The sequence below is a fragment of the Capricornis sumatraensis genome, chromosome 14, assembly GCF_032405125.1.
Source record: "Capricornis sumatraensis isolate serow.1 chromosome 14, serow.2, whole genome shotgun sequence".
NCBI lineage: Eukaryota > Metazoa > Chordata > Mammalia > Artiodactyla > Bovidae > Capricornis > Capricornis sumatraensis.
This window is the reverse complement of record NC_091082.1, coordinates 76,363,440-76,385,277: the sequence shown is the minus strand read 5'-3', so window position 1 is coordinate 76,385,277 and position 21,838 is coordinate 76,363,440. Positions and strand designations below refer to the sequence as shown.

Genomic DNA, 21,838 nt, shown 5'->3' with positions numbered 1-21,838 from the left:
TTGCCCCAACTGGTGGTCTAAGCTAATAAAAAATTATATTGCCATATTCCATGCTAAGGATAAATATGTGGTATTTAATGACAAGAAATTTTTAGGAAGTACTAAAGGTGGACATGGATCATGGAAAAAGCAAGAGAGTTCCAGGAAAACATCTATGTCTGCTTTATTGACTATGCCAAAGCCTTTGACTGTGTGGATCACAATAAACTCTGGAAAATTCTGAAAGAGATGGGAATACCAGACCACCTGACCTGCCTCTTGAGAAACCTATATGCAAGTCAGGAAGCAACACTTAGAACTGGACATGGAACAACAGACTGGTTCCAAATAGGAAAAGGAGTACATCAAGGCTGTATATTGACACCCTGCTTATTTAACTTCTATGCAGAGTACATCATGAGAAATGCTGGGCTGGAAGAAGCACAAGCTGGAATCAAGATTGCTGGGAGAAATATCAATAACCTCAGATATGCAGATGACACCACCCTTATGGCAGAAGGTGAAGAGGAACTAAAAAGCCTCCTGATGAAAGTGAAAGTGGAGAGTGAAAAAGTTGGCTTACAGCTCAACATTCAGAAAACTAAGATCATGGCATCTGGTCCCATCACTTTATGGGAAATAGATGGGGAAACAGTGGAAATAGTGTCAGACTTTATTTTGGGGGGCTCCAAAATCACTGCAGATGGTCATTGCGACCATGAAATGAAAAGATGCTTACTCCTTGGAAGGAAAGTTATGACCAACCTAGATAGCATATTCAAAAGCAGGGACATTACTTTGCCAACAAAGGTCCGTCTAGTCAAGGCTATGGCTTTTCCAGTAGTCATGTATGGATGTGAGAGTTAGACTGTGAAAAAAGCTGAGTGCCAAAGAATTGATGCTTTTGAAGTGTGGTGTTGGAGAAGACTCTTGAGAGTCCCTTGGACTGCAAGGAGATCCAACCAGTCCATTCTGAAGGAGATCAGCCCTGGGATTTCTTTGGAAGGAATGATGCTAAAGCTGAAGCTCCAGTACTTTGGCCACCTGATGCGAAGAGTTGACTCATTGGAAAAGACTCTGATGCTGGGAGGGATTGGGGGCAGGAGGAGAAGGGGACAAAAGAGGATGAGATGGCTGGATGGCATCACCGACTCGATGGACATGAGTTTGAGTGAACTCTGGGAGTAGGTGATGGACAGGGAGGCCTGGCGTGCTGCGATTCATGGGGTCACAAAGAGTCAGACATGACTGAGCAACTGAACTGAACTGAAATGAACTGAAGGAAGATACAATTTTGCAATGCTTCAAATGCTTGTGGATGTTTGTCTTTATCTTCAAGGCAATGATACTTAAACCTTTTTGATAAAAGGAAAATGATGTAAACAACCACCCTTAAGGAAGATGCTTAAAGTTGGTATGTATGTGGTATGTAACATGTAGATGGCTGGGAAAGATACAAGTTAAGAGGCCAAACAATAACCATGACAGTGGTGTCAGGCACTATGAAGCATGCTTTTCCATTTACTAGCCAGATTAATCTTCACCAGATCTGGCTGTGAAGAGACTAAATCATAGAAAGGATAAATAACTCACCTAAGGGCATACAGAGAGTGAGTGGCAGAGCTAGAATTCAAACCCAAGTCTGTGCAACTCAAAAGCCTGTGGTCCTCACCACTTCCCTATATCTTGGGCCAGAGGTAAGAAAACATAAAGCAGGGCAAACAAGGCTGGAATGGATTTAAATGAAAAGTGGGAAAGCACAGGGGTAACCATGGATTCTGAACCACAATGCATAAGTTTGAATCACAGCTCCATCACTTATTCATACCTGGGGCAAGTTACTCAGCTTCACTGGGCTTTTGTTGCCTATTCTGTAAAATCAGAATAGTAGTAGTATTTTAGTAACAACAACTTTAAGAGCTGTTGTTAAGGACTAAAAGACTTAATACACATAAAGACGTTAGAATTGTACCCTGGCACATATTAAACATTTAATAAATGATAATAGTCATTATTGTTAATAATTAGAAAGATCAATAATCATAAGGATCTGCAACTAAGTGCCCAAATACCTATTTTTATGTTTACTGATGTGCTCTAGGGACCTCAAACACAGTAGGCATGCTTGTTTAATAATGAACTCAATATACGGAGCCCAGAGAAAGCAAGGTCAAATTTTCTAGCCTTAAAATCTGCTTTTCATTTTCCCAGTAATAATGAAAAATTCTGTAGAACCGTTGAATAAAACAAACGTGCATATTCAGGAAACGAGTCCACCTGTCAAAGCCATATGGGAGAATGTCCACAGAAAATGTACTAGAATGTCTATTGCACGTACAGCAGCACAGTCCACAACAGTCCCAAACTGAAACCAGTCCAAATGTCCTCACAGTAGAATGTGCAAACTGTGGTATATGTCTGTACTGGAATATTAGGCAGCAATGAAGAGGACTGAGCTCTAACTCTCCTATACTGTTACATGTCCCAAACTGAAACCAGTCCAAATGTCCTCACAGTAGAATGTGCAAACTGTGGCATATGTCTGTCCTGGAATATTAGGCAGCAATGAAGAGGACTGAGCTCTAACTCTCCTATACTGTTACACGGATGACTCACAAAATGGTGATTACAGAAGAGACCAAAGACAACATATCATATTAGTCACTTTAAAAAGTTTTTTAAAAAATAAAGTAAAGCTAACCTATGTTGTTTGAAGTCAGATTAATGGTTACTCTGGGGGCATAGAGGCTGAGAGGGAACAAGAGAAAGGATGTGAGGGGCTAGTGATGCTCCAAGTTTTGATCTAAGGACTGGTAACCACACAGTCTGATTTCTGCACTTGTATGTATCACACTTCAATAAAAATTTACCTAAAAAAAATGATTCATGGTAGAGAAAGAAGGTAACAACATGACTTCAAGTGGAAGTGTCTATGAGAGCGCGGAGGAATGGCAAGGGCCTGGTACAACAAATGATAAAAGGATAGAGAGCCCTGGATGACGGTCGATTTATGACAGGGAAAGAAAGACAGAGCTATCTACAGGAAAATGGGATGTTTAGAGAAGGATTTAAGGTCAGGAGAAGGTGGTAGGAGGGTAACAGTTCATCACTGTCTAGCTTTCTAGGTCTTGCAAAACTTTGTTGTGCAAGAGTGAGCAAAGTGCCCCAGGGAGAGGTTATCAACAAACAGTACTGCCCTCATCACCCCGAGGAGCCTAAAGCAAGACTAACAGGCCACAGAAGGGCTCCTATGAACGCAGAAGCTTTAAGAAAAAGGCCGTACTATGCATACGCTTCCAGGGCCATGTATACAGTAGATACTCAATATATGTAAGAATGTATTCTAGACTGTCCTCAGTAAGGAATCAAGAATAAGATGTAAGTTAAGACACATCTATCAGAAACTACCTGTAAAGTCAGAAGATGTTTAAGCTTTATAAAGATCATAGATAAAGAAAACTTTAGATGGGCAGAGTTCTGGCAAACGAAGGATCAGATAAGGGAACGGGACTGGGAGTCTAAGAGGGAGAGAATTTCAGGAGTGGACTCTCCATGTCTAGTGTTGGTCGGGAGTGAAATGAATAGGAAAAGGTCCCTGGTTCTGAGGTGGGGGTTCCCATGGTAACCTGCAAGGGGCTCAAATGAGCCAAATAAATGATGGACATAATTTCTCAAGGGCTCCAGATGGAATGGCTAAACAAAAAACGATGGAAGCAGTAAGCAGATAAATAGAATACACGCAGAAACACCAGGCACCCAGAGGTAATAGAAATACTAAATGGTAATTAAGAAGTAAAAATGTGAAATGAATATTTGGGGTGAGTTTTTAAAATAGAAAAAAAAAGTCTGATTAAAAAAAAGGCAAGGAATCGATGAGAAGCAGATATTAAAGATATTTGAACATCACTGGAAACTGGAGCTTGCCTGGGGAAAGCAATGACAGTCAAGAAAAAAAAAGTGGAAGGGTCAACCTTCGTGCAGACAGCAGACACCCAGTCCTGGGGCCTGGTGAAGGGTGGGAGAAGAGAAGCAGGAGCTGGAACATACTAATGGGCACAGGACGCCACTCCAGAAGCAGACGCCAGCCTGGGCTTCTGGCTCTGGATCTGATCAGGGAGGTTTCTTTAAAGAAGAGCCCCATTTGATGGTCTGTACTGTCCTTTATCATGATAAAGTTTTGTGTTTCTTAAATGAACATCATAAGAGGAGAATCTGTACAATGGCCAAATGAGCCTCATTCACAACGTTAGTAAACATGATAATTAAATTATATATACAGTATTTCATTATGGATGATCAAAAGCTAGATTGAGTCTCTCATTTATTTAATGCTCTCTAACCAATTATTTATATGATGAGTCAAGGGAAAAGAAAAGTAAAATATTATAGTCCTAGTGTGTGTGTGTGTGTGTGTGTGTGTGCACGCGCACGCGTGTGTGTGTGTGTGTGTATTTTCAGGTGTAAATGCAAGTATCACAGAGCAATGAATAAGAACCTCTGTGATTCAACATTCCTCTCCTGCAGATGGTCAAAGCTCTAAACAGATTTCTAATCATACTGTCCTTATAATCATACAATGTTACAAATTGGCAAATAATCACATTAAATCAGGAAGGAAAAATATCTCCTTTAGTGTATAATGGTTATAAGATTCGTGACACTCTTTTGAAAATGAACCAGATGTAAAGAACACAGCTTTCTTTTATGTGGTATTTTCCAACTTCCTGTCGATAAAAAACTTCCAGGCCATAGTTTTCAAAAAATATGAGTTAAATTTTCTTGTAAAAGATTGTCAGAGTATTAGCTCTCAGGATAAAACTTTCAGTACTCATAACAAAGGGGAGCACTTCCACACACACACACAAAACACAAAACCTCTCAAAGTATAGAAAGGTCACAAAAGATAGTTTAGAAAATTAAAATACCTCCAATCTAGAACTGAGAATTTTTATCTTTAGTTTGCTTTTTTTTTTACTTAAATATATTGTGCTTCTGGTTGGTAATTAGAATCAAGGATTCCATAAACCAGTCTAGAAAATTATACCTTCTTTAATAAAACTAATGATGAAAACTCTGATGTTTTTACAACTTGGGAATTTTATTTGGCTGAAATATTTTCATCATCACTTCTAAATTCATCTATTGTTTTATCTTACATTTACCTAAATTCAGTAGAAGTTGACATATTGGCATGGCAAGAGAATTACTGAAATCCACACACAGATTCTCAGTTTTGAAATATTTTTTTAAGTTAAATTTATAATTTCAAAGCATGAGTAAACAATGGAAAAGGTCTCACATACGGTTTTAGGGTCCTAGAGTACTACAATTTAGCCCAGTTCTATTAAGGATGTACATAATGCCAATATAGTCAAAGCTATGGTTTTTCTAGTAGTCATGTATGGATGTAAGAGTTGGACCATAAAGAAGGCTGAGTGCTGAAGAATGGATGCTTTTGAACTGTGGTGTTGGAAAAGACCTTGAGAGTTCCTTGGACTGCAAGGAGATCCAACCAGTTCATCCTAAAGGAGATCAGTCCTGAGTGTTCATTGGAAGGACTGATGCTGATGCTGAAGCTCCAATACTTTGGCCACCTGCTGCAAAGAGCCCAATCACTGGAAAAGACCCTGATGCTGGAAAAGATAGAGGCAGGAGGAGAAGGGGACGACAGAGGATGAGATGGTTGGATGGCCTCACCGACTCAATGGACATGGATCGGAGCAAGCTCCGGGAGACAATGAAAGACAGGGAAGGCTGGTGTGCTGCAGTCCATGGGGTCACAAAGAGGCGGACACTACTGAGAGACTGAACAACAACATAATGCTAAATTCTTGTACAGTCAGGAAATTTAATGACTTATTTGAGGATATACCACACATTATATTATATATAACCAGTTATGCATTTACAAATTTTAACTAAAAGGCTAAAATTTTAGACTATAAAACATGAGAAATAAAAACTAACCAAAATTACTGCAGAACCTCGGTTTCTCCATTGTGTTCATGTTAGGCATCGTGAAGATGCCCACTTATTGTACAAATAAGACCACCTATCCTCTGGGCTTCCCTGGTGACTCAGTGATAAATAATCTGCCTGCAAATGCAGGTTTGATCCCTGGTCCAGGAAGATCCCTTAGAGGAAAAATGGCAACCTACTCCAGTGTTCTTGCCTGGGAAATCCCATGGACAGAAGGAGCCTAGAGGGCTACAGGCCATTGGGTGGCAAAGAGTTTGACATAACTGAGTAACTAAACAACAAAAATAATCTATCCTCCAGGTTCCTCAGCCTAAAATGAACTTTGCAACTCTTTAATTCCTTTCCAACTCTTTAATTCCTTTCCAATTCTTCCAATATATCTTGAGATTGTATCTTGAGAATCTCTATTTACTAACAACATAAGACACTGCTACTGCTAAGTCACTTCAGTCGTGTCTGACTCTGTGCGACCCCATAGATGGGCAGCCCACCAGGCTCCCCCGTCCCTGGGATTCTCCAGGCAAGAACACTGGAGTGGGTTGCCATTTCCTTCTCTAATGCATGAAAGTGAAAAGTGAAAGTGAAGTTGCTCAGTAGTGTCCAACTCTTAGCGACCCCATGGACTGCAGCCCACCAGGCTCCTCCGTCCATGGGGTTTGCCAGGCAAGAGTACTGGAGTGGGGTGCCACTGCCTTCTCCAAACATAAAACACTAGCTACACCTGAAAGAACATCAGGGTAGAATTTCCTTTCATTTAACCAAACAAAGTTTAAGTCTCAACGTGGCATTAATTAAAAGATTTTGACCAGGCAATCAAGAGCAGGGTACAAGAATATGCAATTTTTTAAGGTATAGATTCATTTTTTAAATTTTTGCTGAAGTATAGTTGATTTACAATGTTGTATTAATTTCTTCTGTAGAGCAAAGGGCTTCCCTGGTGGCACAGACAGTAAAGAATCCACCTGCTATGCAAGAGATCTGGGTTTGATCCTTGAGTCAGGAAGATCCCTGGAGAAGGGAATGGCTAACCACTCCACTATCCTTGCCTGGAGAAACCCATGAACAGAGAAGCCTGGTGGGCTGCAGTCCATGGGGTCGCAGAGAGTCAGACACAACTGAGCAACCAACACTTTCATTTTTTCATGCATTTTTTCATGCTTCTGAGCCATGCACGCTAAAGACCACACTTAAAGACACAAGCAGTCCAATTTCTTAGTTTTGCTTTTTTTAAAAAAAAAAATTATAATCATCACTTACCAAGAGTCATCATTTTCTTAAATAATTTAATTGAAATCTGTTTATACTCTTCAAACTACACCCTCTTCAAGTTACAAGTACTGCAAGACTAGCCCCTCTTTCTGTAGCCAACCTGGCTTCAAGACCCTGAACAGCTGCTCTGACCATCTGTGAAGCTGCAGGCCAGGCCTGCCTTATCCTGTTTTCTCACACTGGTCTGATAACCTCTGCACAGTAAGCACGACCCTCTGGGCAAGATCTGACCCCTCATATGGGACTGGGGCAGGAGTGGGGAATCTACTTAGGAAATACACGTTGATGATAACAATACAGGTTTTGCTTAAATTACTTTTTGCAACTCTACTTTTACGAAGTGCCAGAGGAAATAAGGGACAAAGTTAAACTTCATTTCAATGACATCAAATCCTCTATCTTTGGAGGGTAATTTGATTTCTAGCACTCACATTGCTGTTGTTCAGTCGCTAAGTTGCGTCTGACTCTTTGGATCCCATGGGCTGCAGCATGACAGGCCTCCCTGACCCTCACTATCTCTCTGAGATTGCTCTAATTCATGTTCATGGAGTCACTGATGCCATCCAACCATCTCATTCTCTGTCACCCCTTCTCCTGCCCTCAATCTTGCCCAGGATCAGGGTCTTTTCTAATGAGTCAGCTCTTCACATCAGGTGGCGTAAGTATTGTAGCTTTAGCATCAGTCCTTCCAATAATATTCAGAGTTGATCTCCTTTAGGATGGACTGGTTTGATTTCCTTGCAGTCCAAGGGACTCTCAAGAGTCTTCTCCGACACCACAGTTCAAAAGCATCAATTCTTCAGTGCTCAGCTTTCTTTATGGTCCAACTCTCACATCCATACATGACTACTGGAAAAACCATAGCCTTGACTAGACGGACCTTTGTCGTCAAAGTGATATCTCTGCTTTTTAATACCCTATCTAGGTTTGTCGTAGCTTTTCTTCCAAGGAGCAAGCGTCTTTTAATTTCATGGCTACAGTCACCATCTGCAGTGATTTTGGAGCCCAGGAAAATAAAGTCTGTCACTGTTTTCACTGTTTCCCAATCTATTTGCCATGAAGTGTTGGAACCGAATGCCATGATTTTAGTGTTTTGAATGCTGAGTTTCAAGCCAGCTTTTTCACTCTCCTCTGGCACTCCCATCAAGAGGTTCTTTAGTTCCTATTCACTTTCTGAGATAAGAGTTGTATCATCTGCATATCTGAGGTTGTTGATATTTCTCCCCACAATATTGATTCCAGCTTGTGATTCATCCAGCCTGGCATTTTGCTTGATGTAACCTGTATAGAAGTTAAATAAGCAGGGTGACAATATACAGCCTTGACATATACCTTTCCCAATTTTGAAACAGTCTGTTGTTCCATTCTTGACTGGCATACTGGTTTCTCAGAAGACAGGCAAGGTAGTCTGGTATTCCCATCTCTTTCAGAATTTTCCAGTTTATTGTGATCCACACAGTCAAAGGCTTGAGAGAAGTCAGTGAAGCAGATGATTTTGCTGGAATTCTCTTGCTTTCTCTGTGATCCAGTGGATGTTGGCAATTTGATCTCTGGTTTCTCTGCCCTTTTAAAATCCAGCTTGTACATCTGTAATTTCTCAGTTCAAGTACTGCTGAAGTCTCGCTTGAGGAATTTTGAGCATTACCCTGCCAGCATGTAAAATGAGTGCAATTTACTTCACTAATTCCTAAGAGGTCAGTGTTCACTCTCGTCATCTCCTGGTCGACCATGTCCAATTTACCTCGATTCATGGCCCTAACACTCCAGGTTTCTATGCAGAATTGTCCGTTCAGCATCAGACTTTACTTCTAGATACATCCACAACTGAGCATCATTTCCACTTTGGCCCAGTCTCTTCATTCTTTCTGGAGCTATTTCTCCATTCTTCCCCAGTAGTCTACTGGACACTTTCTGAGAGCTCATCTTCCGGTGTCCTATCTTTTTGCCTTTTCATACTATTCATGCAGTGCTCGAGGCAAGAATACTGGAGCAGTTTGCCATTCCCTCCTCTAGTGACCACATTGTGTCAGAACTCTCTGCTATGACCTGTCCATCTTGGGTGGCTCTGTATGGCAAGCCCCTTCACCATGACAAGGGTATGATCCATGAAGGGGCTAGCACTCATAAGTCAGTACTATTAAAAAGTTTCTAGCCAGTAAGAGTTTCTACAAAAGCAGGGTTTTTAGTGATTTGGACCCTGCTAATCATCAGTTAGCAGAATCAAGAGCTTCCCAGGTGGTGCTAATGGTAAAGAATCCGCCTGCCAGTACAGAAGACACAAGAGACAGGGGTTGGATCCCTGCATCAGGAATCGTCCCTGGAGAAGGGAATGGCAACCCAGTCCAGTATTCCTGCCTGTGAAGTTCCATGGACAGAAGAACCTGATGGACTATGGTTCTTAGGGTCTCAAAGAATCGGACACAACTGAATAACTGAGCACAGTGAGCTCAGTTAGCTTAGTCAGATACTAAGTCCCTCGGTGGCACCGTAATGTCACAACATGACTAGATTAATCTACATTCCCAGAATTCTCTTCCCTGTACATTTCTGGTTACCAGGGCCAAAACTGATTGACAACTATCTGCACAGCAATTTCTCATTACCTCACAGTACCTCTTTGTTATTTAAAAAACAAACATTATTTGAATATCCACTATGTCCTGGACATAGTAATGGGTGCTTTCTGAATTAATCCTCACAGGAGCTATGCTGGCATCATCTCCAGTTGATAATAAACACAAAAGCTGAGTTTGAGGGAGTTTACAGACCCTGACCAAGAAACAAATAACTGCAAAGCAGATTTCCTGAGTACAAATCTACTACAGCAGAGTTTGTTTTTGAACTATATTTTACTTCCAGCTAATATTTTCCTTGAAGATTAGACCAAATACCAGTTCTTCACTGATTCTATTAGTCATTCAAAATATATACACAGTGCAGTCTGGCAGATACCTAACTTGCCTTCATATTTTCCACCAATAGCCATTTTTTCACAGTTGGTCATTTACTTCAAGGATCCAAATTACTGACCTTTTTGAGTTTTCCTTGATCTGTGGGTTTTTCTGCTTATTTATCACAGTTCATGTCTTCTGAAGACCTTCTTCAAAACATTTGGTCTCCTGGTCAAAAACATTTGTTTCTAACACTGCTTCTTCAATCTCTCTGATTTTCTGGTAAATTATCATGTGTCTGGCTTGTATTTCAGTGAAACTTACGTAAAATTTGCTGGGATTTGCTCTGAATAACTGTAACACCTTTTCATGTTGGCAGGAAACATTTTTACACTGGCAACACATCCACTCATTCTGGCCAGCTGCAGGCACAAGATTGATGGGCTAACCTTGAGAGCTGGGCTGCTGTAAACTGGAACACGCTGCAACATGTCCCTGCTAGGACGACTCCTCCCCCCGCTCACAAATTACACCAGAAAGCACAGTATCATCCTTTCACAGTCACACCTGGGAACTTGACACCAGCTGACACCTTTCTACTGTTTATTTCCAATGTCTCAATTTTCCACTCTTCTAAAGGGCTTAGTGTCATCTGAAAGCTTGGCACTTTCACTCTATGCCCAGGGCGGCAGATCACTGATAAAAATGCTAAATAAAACCCATCTCAGTTCCAATCTCGACAGAAAGCTCACTATTTAAAGGACTCCATTCAAAGAAGCGCCTGTTTTCCTTTGCCCTTTGTTTCTTCCGTCTAAACTACTTCCTTCCCTTTGACAAAACACATCTCTTCCAGTTCTACAGGGTGTCTTAGCTGTGGCAGGGCAAGGGAGGGGAGTATGGGCTAAGGCTTTTGGAAATTTAAATAAATCCTCTCCCATGTCTGGATCCTTGGCTAACCTACAAACCATGCCAGTACCGGCTGAAGAGCCAGACTTCCATCTCTAAGCAGTGGTGTGACTGTGGGCAAAGCCCCTTCATCTCCCTAGTTCTCGTCTCCTTCATCTGTACAATAAAGCAAGTGGCCTCTAGAATGTGTGGCATCTCACGTTTGGATATAAAACCATGCCTCTGGTAAAGCTTAGTTTATCTTGATAGACAGCAAACTACTTTTTCAAATAAGCTATGTTTGCTTAAAATTTGGGTGGTTTCTTCTCTCTTTTTTTCCTTTTGGCCCTACAGAACATTTGGTACCTTTCTGATGGATGGAATCTTTTATGAGTAATCAGAGATGAGGCAGATATTGAAAGCAATAAAGAGGAGAAATCTGAAAGATTTGAGCCATATCTCCACCACATAAAGTACAGGAACATGTTATCTGGCACTCTGCAGAGATCTGACATAGAAAGAAACTTTTCAAACAAGGATGTAAGGAGAACGATACTCGCACATCCCTCTGGACCATCCAGTTTCTGGTAGGTGGCTAAAGCATGAAGACCGCTGGACTCTGAGTGCCATAGATCCAGATGGGCCACTGCGGAGATATGGGTTGACTGCAGTACTGAGAAGCACGCCAAGTTATATAGAAAGTACAAGTATCAGTGGTCACAACCTAAATGCCTATAGAACCAGAACATCACTTGAAGGAGTCCATATTGCACCACAGGGAGTCGGGGTAATGGGCAAACTGGATGGATAGCACATGCCCACCTGCAAGGCATCCAAATCCAACTCTTTAAATAATGGTCCAGGTACAACAAAACCCACAGTAGACCAGAATCAGCTCTCACACTGCCAGTTCACCATCTCTGACTTCACAGGTACTCCTCGCCTTTCTCTGCTGACCCTTCAATAGGAACTAACCCCCACTCTTGTTTCTCTACTAAAGCTGGGGAGTCGGGGGACACGTGGACAGAAGTATTTCTCTGGCAATGAAATGTAAAGAATTCAACTAATTTGATGGATGAAATGTCCACGTATTAGTAATAAAACTTCTATTAGGGGAAAAACCCACAATCCTTTTTCAGAGAATGCTAATAGAGCCCCCTTTATGGGGTTGTAGCCTGGTGGCTCAGACAAGAATCCACCTACTATGCAGGAGACCTGGGTTTGATCCCTGGGGTTGGGAAGATCCCCGGGAGGCAGGGCAATGGCAACCCACTCCAGCATCTTTGCCTGGAGAATCCCCACGGACAGAGGAGCCTGGCAGACTACAGTCCATAGGGTCACAAAGAGTCGGACACAACTAAGCGGCTAACCACACAAGTGAGGACCAAAAAAGAAAATTACTGAACACACTTACTGCAGTACCTCGCACTCTCATGTCTACTACTATTAAATTCTGTCGAGTGACAGAATACCAACTACCTTCTTCCACGAAACCCCATAGAGTTATATTCTCAGGCCCTGCTGGCTAGGCTGGGAGGTCTCGTATTGGGTCAGAAAACAGCTATGCCAAAAAAAGCACAAAAAAGGACTCTATGCTTTCTAGATGCTGCTGCTGCTCAGGCACTGTGGGGCTCTTTCACGTGGGAGTCCCGCACGCCTGCCACTTCCCTCCTCCCTCCCCACCCATTCTGCCCCAACTTAAGGTCCCCCTCACTGAGATGCCAGGGGAAAAGCAGAGCAAAGGATTCTAAAACATCTCCCCCCCTGTGCCTCTCTCTCCCTGCAAGATTTTTTTAAAACCCCAGTATTGAAATGTACACACTCCTCCCAATCCCACCCATTACAAATGGTATCCTAAAAAATCCAATAAATACTTTTTAAGGAAGTGGATGCTTTCTTAAAAAAAAATCCATACAGCATAGCTGGCATGCTTTGACACGACAAAACACCTCTTCTCATCACTACTGTTTATTTTCACCCCCTCTCTACCTCTCTGAAGGTAAACACTGTTGTGTGGGATCATTGGGTTCTACTAGGCTTTTGAAATAATTCAACAGTCTAAAATTTTAATCCCTGCTGTATTATAAATCTTTATTACTCCATGAGTCAAATGTTGGATCCTTCTCAGTCTCAGAACCATTTGGAATCAATGAATCAGTGAATAAACACATGAATAAATGTATCTTTGAAGATCAGGGAATACAAAATGAACAAAATCGTTGCCCTTGCTTAAGACATCAAGTTATATCCAAGTAGCTCAACAGAAACACATGATTTTTGTTTGCTTTTGAGAATTTCAGAACAGATCATCAAATACTAGTAAATACACATTAGCCACATGATTGAAAATGAGAATTTTAAACAAAGAAACAACCAGATTGTGTTTAAGTACTAACTTCATTTTATTTGGGTATCCCTCATTGTTCTGCTGCCTAAACTTCTATCTCTCTACATATTCTTGCAAATGAGATCTTTTTCCCAAGAGGGGAAAGACAAGGATAAAAAGGATATCCATACATGTGGAAGACTGGGTATGATGAGGTAGGCACTAAGGCGTGCTTCTGCTTTAATTAACAAAAGTCTAAACTTTGGAGAGTCATCCTCTTTACAGAAAAACGTAAGGAAATCCTAGTTGAGGATTGAGATAAGCTAATTAATCAGCTTCCCTAAAGGAAATTCAACTGATTTTAGAATATTAATGGCTCCCCCAACTCAGCAGGATTTTTGCCCTAAGTCAAGTCCTGGGACAGAAACGGTTACTAAGGCCTCAATTTTATTTTCATATTTACATGCTGTTGTTCAGTCGTTCAGTTGTATCTGACTCTTTGCAACCCCATGGACTGCAGCACACCAGGCCTCCCTGTTCCATACTATCTGTCAGAGTGTGCATACAGAGTGAAAATTTTATTTTTGCTCCTCTGTGGATTTTATTATTATTATTATTATTTACTCTTCCTCTTTGATCACACCCATAACAGCAGACTCAGATCCACCCAGCAAGTCACAAGGCAATAACAAAACAAGCAGAAATGAATGAACAGGGACATAGGTAGCAGGCTGTCCTGGGCAGGACTGGCTACAAAATTTGCAGAGTCTAGTGAAAAATGAAATGCGGGGTTCATAATTCAAAAATCATTAAGAATTTCTGGGACTTCCCCAGTGGTCCAGTGGTTAAGACTCCAAGCTTCCACTGCAGGGGGCACAGATTCAATCCCTGGTCAGGGAACTAAGATTCCACATGCTGCCTGGTGCAGCCAAAAAAAAAAAAAGAAATCATTAAGAATTTCAAAGAATGGCAGCAGAGCACAAAGCCAAGTTCAGTACCTTTCCGAGTGTGGGGCCCCGTGCAAATAAATGCACAGGTCACAGGCCCACAAAGCTGGGCCAGGAAGATACTTACCAGGCTCCCTGTGATTCACGAAAAGAGCGAGAAAGCCCACGCCAGGAAGTAAATAACATGAGCAGTGTAAGCTTTACAGACAAACTCCAATTTCCAATAAATCAAATAAGTGGAAATGAAATAGACGCTGCTTGGAGATACTGCTCTTTCAGAAGAGAGAGGACGTGTTGAGATCTGTTCATTTTATACTCCCAACTGACTAGCAAAGTGTCTTAACATGGAACAGGCGCTTAACACAAAGGTTGAAATAAAAAATAATGCAAATGGCAACTCACATCTTCATCAACTCATCTCCTTTGGGGAATCAATTCTTCTGGCCGTCAAGATGGCTGTTTGTGGCACACAGTCACCCTCCCCTCCCATCTCATCATACGTGACATTGGCCGCACAGTATAATGTTTGAGATTAAATCTCAGTATCAACAGCATCTTAAAATATCTGGCAGAAACAATTTCGTTCTCAGTCATCAGACACAGAGAGAACAAGTTCTCATTCACTGGCTGGAGCTGGCTCGGAGAAGGATTTGCCATTCTCAGCAAATTATATTATCCACAGGGAATTCATGCTGAATCTTAAGTCTGACTTGAAGGGAGTCCCTATTTCCCAGCCCACGGGTAAACTTTAAATAGCCATTAAAATGACATTTCAAAATAATAAAAGAACTCAGAGAACCGGAGGAACAAAATATATGGTGTTGTAAAAGGAAATGGAAACGTTACCATAATTAGAGCTTTTAAAAGAGACATTTTAAACACTGGTTGAACACTGACTTGTTTACAAAAGCACTCGAGGCAGATGTCAAGAGACTAAGGAGGAAACCTTAGGTATTTACAAGAAAGGTAAGGTGAAGAAAGCTTTTGTAAGGTCACTGGAACCACTTCTTGAAGCGTAGTTAAAAAACAAAAAATCAAAACACCAGTTTGACCTTCACGGGGATATAAAAAGTCTTAAGCAAATCTACCTTAAACATCAATAGAATTGCCAACAGCCCAAAACATATAACTGGAAGAAAAGTGGGGTACTACTCCCCACCACCATCTAACACTGTAATAACGTTATACCTCCCTATCACTCACCATCACAACAGAAAATGCACCATGCTCTCTATGGCACCGAAAGAGCGCAGCTTGCAACGCGGCCGTGTATTTCCAGTTAGTGGAATGACACATTGTCCCATTAGTTCTTCCCAGACAAGGAATTACATTTACCACTGTGGAATGCTCCCTACTAGTCCATAAAGAGATTAAGAATTTTTTTCAAAATCTTTCTGGAAATAACTGCTAGGCAGTTCTACCAAGCAGACTAGCATGTAGCCTCATTGTCCAGCACTTTAGGGAAGTTGGGAGATGCACAGGAGAAGAGTGATACCAAGAGAAGAGCGACTCATAGAGGCTGAGAAGTGCAGAAACCAGAGGCAGTGCCCACTGGGTGGAGGGAGCCTGCCACAGGTCCCACAGACCTGGAGTCCCCAGCAGATGAGCTACAGTGTCCCGAGACGGTCCTTGCAGAGCGACTGTGCTGGCCACAGAGGCGGCTGCACTGCTTTGCCTAAACGACGCTCACCTCTAGAAGCGCGGACCACCCCACCTCCACAGCGGGCTACAAACGTGTCCTGGAAAAGAAGGAACGGTTATCTGGCCTCCTTAGGACAATCAGAAGCCCCTTGCTGCTTGCTGCTTAGTTGCTCAGTTGCGTCCAACTCTTTGCGACCCTTTGGATTTTGGCCTGTCAGGCGCCTCTGTCCATGGGATGTTTCAGGCAAAAATACTGGAGAGGGTTGCTATTTTCCTCCTCCAAGGGATCTTCCCAACCTAGGGATGGAACCCACATCTCCCATGTCTCCTGCATTGCAGGCAGATTCTTTACCCACCAAACCATCCGGGAAGCCTAGAAGGCCCTTGGCACTATGCAAATAGACCATTCAATAGGGATAAAGCAAAGATAAACACGTTCTGATAACGGAAAAATGCCCCAGAATTGAAAATTTTAGAAACCAAGTAACTTCAACCTCGAAGCCAATTCACGCTTCAAAAATTACTTCTTCTCTTACAAAGTGTTCTCTTCAGTATTGAAAAAACTAAATAGGGACTTCCTCACTGGAGGAAGACTTGGAAAAACCCCAGATCTAAACGAAAAGCAGTGATCTTGGCCAGCAGCTTTCTGGTTTTCCCTGGCTATTATTAAGGATCCTTCTGTTTGACTAAGAATTTCTTCACCTCTCACAAACCATCTTTCTTCATTCTGTGTCCAGAAAAATCTGAACACCATGTGTTTATAATGAGCCTGTTGCTATGCACATCGTTAAAACACATTACAAAAATCTTTCCTTTGAGTCAGGAGGAGGGCAGAACGGGGGAAGATAAACTCCTAACCAGAGTCCCATTGCTGAACAGAAAAGCTGGCAAAAAGGCAGAAGAGAAGCCAAGCAAAATGGAAAAAATTATGGTGGTCCATCCTTGAGTCATTTTAACCAAAGGGGGAAAAACGAACATTTTTAAAGCCCCAAGGTAATGTATCTTACAGCTTGGAGAGAATTCTCTCCCTAATCTCTTTCCTTTTCATGGTTTCATGACTCATCCTCCATCTGTCTGTTAGTGTGTCCTCTTCACCAGCTTTTTCACACTTCTTTAAGAATATTAAGAGGTTTTTCCCCCTTTTATGTGTACTTCTGTGTGTGTGTTCCTTCTGATAACTTTGGTCTTCTATTCAATCACCACCTAAATGTTGGTTCTGAACTGCCTGTTTCATCCCTGACTCCACCATAGTTATCTTGGCATTTTTCCCTCCCTTATGAAGAGGCTTGTTTTTGAAAAGTCAGATCTGGGAGATGAGAGGAAACACAGTATGTCAAAATTAGAGGAAAAAAAAAGGGGGGGTGCTTCTCTGGTGGTCCCGGGGTTAAGAATCTGCCTGCTAATGCAGGGGACACAGGTCCAATCCCTGGTTTGGGAAGATCCCACACGCCAGTAAGAAAGGGTTAGGAGCAAGTAAGCCTGTGCTCTGGAGCCTGGGAGCCGCAAGTACTGAAGCCCACACGGCCTAGAACCTGTGGTCCACAGGAGAGCCCCCCACAGCGAGAAGCCCGCACACTGCAACTAGAGAGGAGCCCCTACTCGCCACAGCTCACGAAAGAGCCGCACAGCAACCAAGACCCAGCACGGCATAAAATAAATAAGTAAAATTATTTTTTAAAAAAACAGTATCTCAATTTTCTAATTTAAAAAACATTGATCATCTTAATAAAGTCAATCACCTTCTTAAACAGCACGCAATCAACATCCTTCTCCAATTTTTGTTGTATTGTTCCAAATACTGTATTAACCTGCAAGTTTTCAAGGATAGAACTGTCTGAAGACCACAAATGAAACACACATAATGAAATATACATTAAATATATCTTCTTTTCGCCTCTGTGTTTTTATATAGATTCACACACACACAGAGAGAGACAGTATTAATTCTAACTTCTTTGTTCTTATCCAGAGAAGTGGCTAATGTTATAGAACCTGTTTTACTCTCAAATAGAGGTAGCCAAATCACTGCAAACATGTGTCGCATGAAAACAAGTGTGGTGGGCTCCAGACAAAGGCTTATTTTTTAAGCACAGATGGTTGAATGGTTGCCTCCTCCAAAGGGTTGCCTGCAGTGAAAGACAGATCTCTAGTTCTAATCTATGCAAACATCTTACTGTGTGGGCATCACAAAGACTAACTGTTCTGTGTCAAAGCTGCGGACTCCAGGTGCTCTCAGAAGCCCAAGGCCATCTGCACCTGAGACCCTGGTCACTCAGGAAACAGGAACTGACTGGGGAGCCAGTCACTAACCAGCTCCTCGTGTGCGCGCTGCTGGGGCCTTCGGTGAGACAGTCCTCAGGGACCCCGCCCCACCACGGCTTCTCCTCGGCCGCTCTGCCTGGAAGACAGTTTCAATATTCAGTGGAGACCCCAGATGCTTCTAAAACCTCCCAGGAAGGTTCACATTCCCTAGGGCTCCTAATGACTATCAGTACCACAGCTCTCTTCCACTTGAATTCAGCTCATCTGTTCATCTCTAACTTCAAACTCAGAAATCCTAAACACTCCAAAGTGTTGTTCCGTCTGAACCGGGCCTCCTTTACACTCTGGCCTATATGTCCAAAACTAAGGGTGGGTCTCAGTGAGCCAAATCTGGGTGATGGTTGGTGGCTCTCAACCTGCCCAAGTATATGCATTCCTTTTTTCTCTTCTTTTTCTTTGTTCGGTCACACTGTGTGGCTTATGGAATTATGGTTCCCCAACCAGGGCTGGAACCCAGGGTCCCCACAGTGAGAGCGCTGAGTCCTGACCACTGAACCCCGATGGAATTCCCTGCTTCTTTTCTTTATCCCTCTATCAATGTTCCTTTATTTACTTACAACACTTTTCTGTCTTGTTTCTCCATCTCTCCAGCATAAGTCTTTGACCTGCTCTGATACCCCTTGGCACATTTCAGTTTTCAGGCCCTCTGAGACAACAAAAATTCCTGCAATGTTGGTGCAGGGGGCTCGGGGGTGGGGTGCGGGGAGGAGTACCAAAAAACTCCTCTTGCAAACCCAGCTCCTAATTACAAATATCCTTTCTCACAGAGAGAAGGTTATACCTGAAATTTACATAGGTTAGTTCCAGAGTTTACATCTAAAAAAAATGTCCTTCAAAGTTCTGAATTATTTTCAGTTAGTTTTTCTGCTCAAACAGCAGTAAGAGAGTCTGCTTCAAACTCCTGTGTTGAAAAACACTCCTTTCCTTCCTTATCAAACCTCTTACATGAACCAACCTAACCAAGCAAAAAGAAAGTCAAAAGTTCCTATTCTCTACCTCAGGTTTTGAGATTTAAACATGCTTTGTTTCAGCTTATATAGGCAAATATTGACAAATAATGTAGCATTAAGTTTACTTATCTAGAAAATCTAAAACTGTAAAGAGCTTTATAGGTTAACTAACTTATTTTGATTCCCAAGTCTGGATGAACATCAGAACTACCTGAGGAATATTGTTTATTTTAAACAACACATCCTTGTGATCCCCAGCCTGAGATATTCTAGTTCAGACTTCTGGTGCAGTCCTAGAATCCATATTTCGAATAAATGCTTTGGCTTAATTATGATCCAGCAAGCTCTGGTCTGAGAATCACTGATGATTCCAACATCCTATCCAGTATGGCAGTCTCCTCTTCAAGACACCACACAGGCTATTCACCCTGAGCTACAGCAATTCCAGAGACCAAGGAGCCTGCTCTTTGGTTAAGTCTGCTTCTTCCACTTTTATATGGCTTTAATTACTAGAAACTCTGTTCTTACGTCAAGCCAAATAACCAACGTCTTTCAACTCCTTGAACTTCATTGTTACTGACCCTAATTTTGTTCTCCAGAGCTAACACAGAATTCCTTCCCCATGAGAGTCCAAAGGCAGCTACTGTACCCTTGCAAGTCTTCATCTTTCTAAGCTTAAACAATCTTTCATTTTTTAACTTCATAAAGCATAATTTCTGAGTCCCTCACCACTTCAACTGCTCTTCCTAAATAGACCTTACAGAATAAATCTGTCTAGAGGAACACAACTTCATTTTTTTTTTTTCTTACAGGCTGAACTTTTCTCAGTATGCATTAATTTATAGCCCATGTTTCACCCTTGGCACTCATGGTCTTGCATTTAAAGGTCCAAGAGCCATGAATCAGCAAGTATTTATTAACCTAATGCTGTGCTCCAAACACTGTATAAAGTACTCAAGAAGGATTCAAAAGCTGGAGGAAATCATCTTGATCTGATTTGACTTGAGGAGATTTGAGGAGATAATTTCTTGGACAGAAAGGACTTAAATGAAATCACTCAAAACCAGCACATGATGGTCTATAATTAAGTGCTTCAAATGAATGACACCTGAAGACTGATGTAGGTTTCCTGGGTCAGACAGTCAGCCCTCTCACAGCCTCTGTTTTATAGAAACACCACCTATGTAACAATAGTTTGGATTAAAAAAAGAAGAGGATGGACACTATCACCTTAAAATGTTAATAAAAATTTCAACTGCATCCTTCTTTCAGAAATTTAAAATCTAAGAAATGACACATTTAAGAATCAAGTAGCATACTGTTCCTTCTACCCCAGATGTCACTGGCATTGCTTCCCAAGCACTCTGAATGTCGTGATCCGAGTAAAAGGCTTGTAAGTAGAGAGTTTATGCAATTCCCTTCATTACTGGAAATAAACATTTGATAAGCACACACAGCCCGCCCTGCATATTTTAACGAACATCAATAAAAACATACTCATTTCATTCACAGAGCTGCAGACTAATCAGATCATTGAAGACTTAGATGCAAATCCCTCACTTTACAGATGGGGGAGAAATACCATTTCAAAGACCACACAGGGTTTCTCCCAGGTAAAGCAGCCCATGAGCAGGAGGGTGGGGCCAATCCCCAGGTCTCTCGGTTTGCTGGCTTCCTGTTTCTTTGTATTAAACCTACCAAATCAAAACTCTTACCCTGTCTGAGCTTTCCTCAACTCTACTCCCATCTTCAGTGACCTTCTCAAGCCTCAAATCCAAAGTCAGATGATGCATTTTGTCTGGGGACATTTTGAGGAAAGGAGTGGACCAAACAGCATTAGGTGGTTAATTAATTTTTTTATTAAATTCTAGCATATTTATTTTACTCACAGTCTCCAATTAATATTTCTATGCTTCTAGACACAAAATTCTACCTGTCTCAGGATCACTGCTACCTCACAAGCAGAAGAGGGGACCACTGGCATGAGCTACATGGATTCAAACAAAAATTCTAAAGCTGCAAATTGACTGGTAAACAATCCCCAACTACCTCCCCTCTCCACTACACACACACACACACACACACACACACACACACACCCCTAAAGCAACCAGCTCATCTACCTCGTCTGAAGCCTCAGTTACTCCACACCCTTCCTTGAAACACGGAGAAAAGCACCTACCTTGTGGCTTCTTGCTGAAGCCATGACACATTTGGCACATAGAACATGACTCCAAAGAAAAGCAGAGGCTCATTAGCGAACTTGTCCAGATGTTTCTTCAGAGGTTTCTCCAGCTCCACCCATCGTGCTTGCTGGCTCTTGCTGAGAAACCAAAGGCCAAAGTAGTGTGTCTAGGTAAAAAGACAAGACAGCGTCAGTTCGGGCCTCCTAAGGGGCATCCTGAGACCACACAGGAAATAAGACTCCAGCGTCTAACCTCACCTTTGGTCCCCCAGCCTGGACACTAGGATCCAGCTTTTACTTTGGAACTTTTGAAAAGAAACCAGAGGCACACAGTACTTACTGTAAACCACCCCAAGTCTCCAGATGGCAGTATTCCTACCCATGGCTGCTCTTTGTAAACATGGGTACGGATGCACCTGTGTTAGGTAAGGGCAATGGGTGATACAGAGTGGAGACTGTGCGGA

At 41.9% G+C, this 21,838-nt stretch overlaps 1 protein-coding gene across 1 annotated transcript in view; it reads right to left on the bottom strand.

Moving 5' to 3' along the window:
• PTPN14 (protein tyrosine phosphatase non-receptor type 14) overlaps positions 1–21,838 on the bottom strand; it is a 114,176-nt gene that overhangs the window by 81,205 nt on the left and 11,133 nt on the right. Inside the window, exon 2 of the mRNA XM_068986211.1 lies at positions 21,372–21,541. Within this exon, the coding sequence (XP_068842312.1) occupies positions 21,372–21,541 (170 nt within the window). The remainder of the gene's footprint in view (positions 1–21,371; positions 21,542–21,838) is intronic.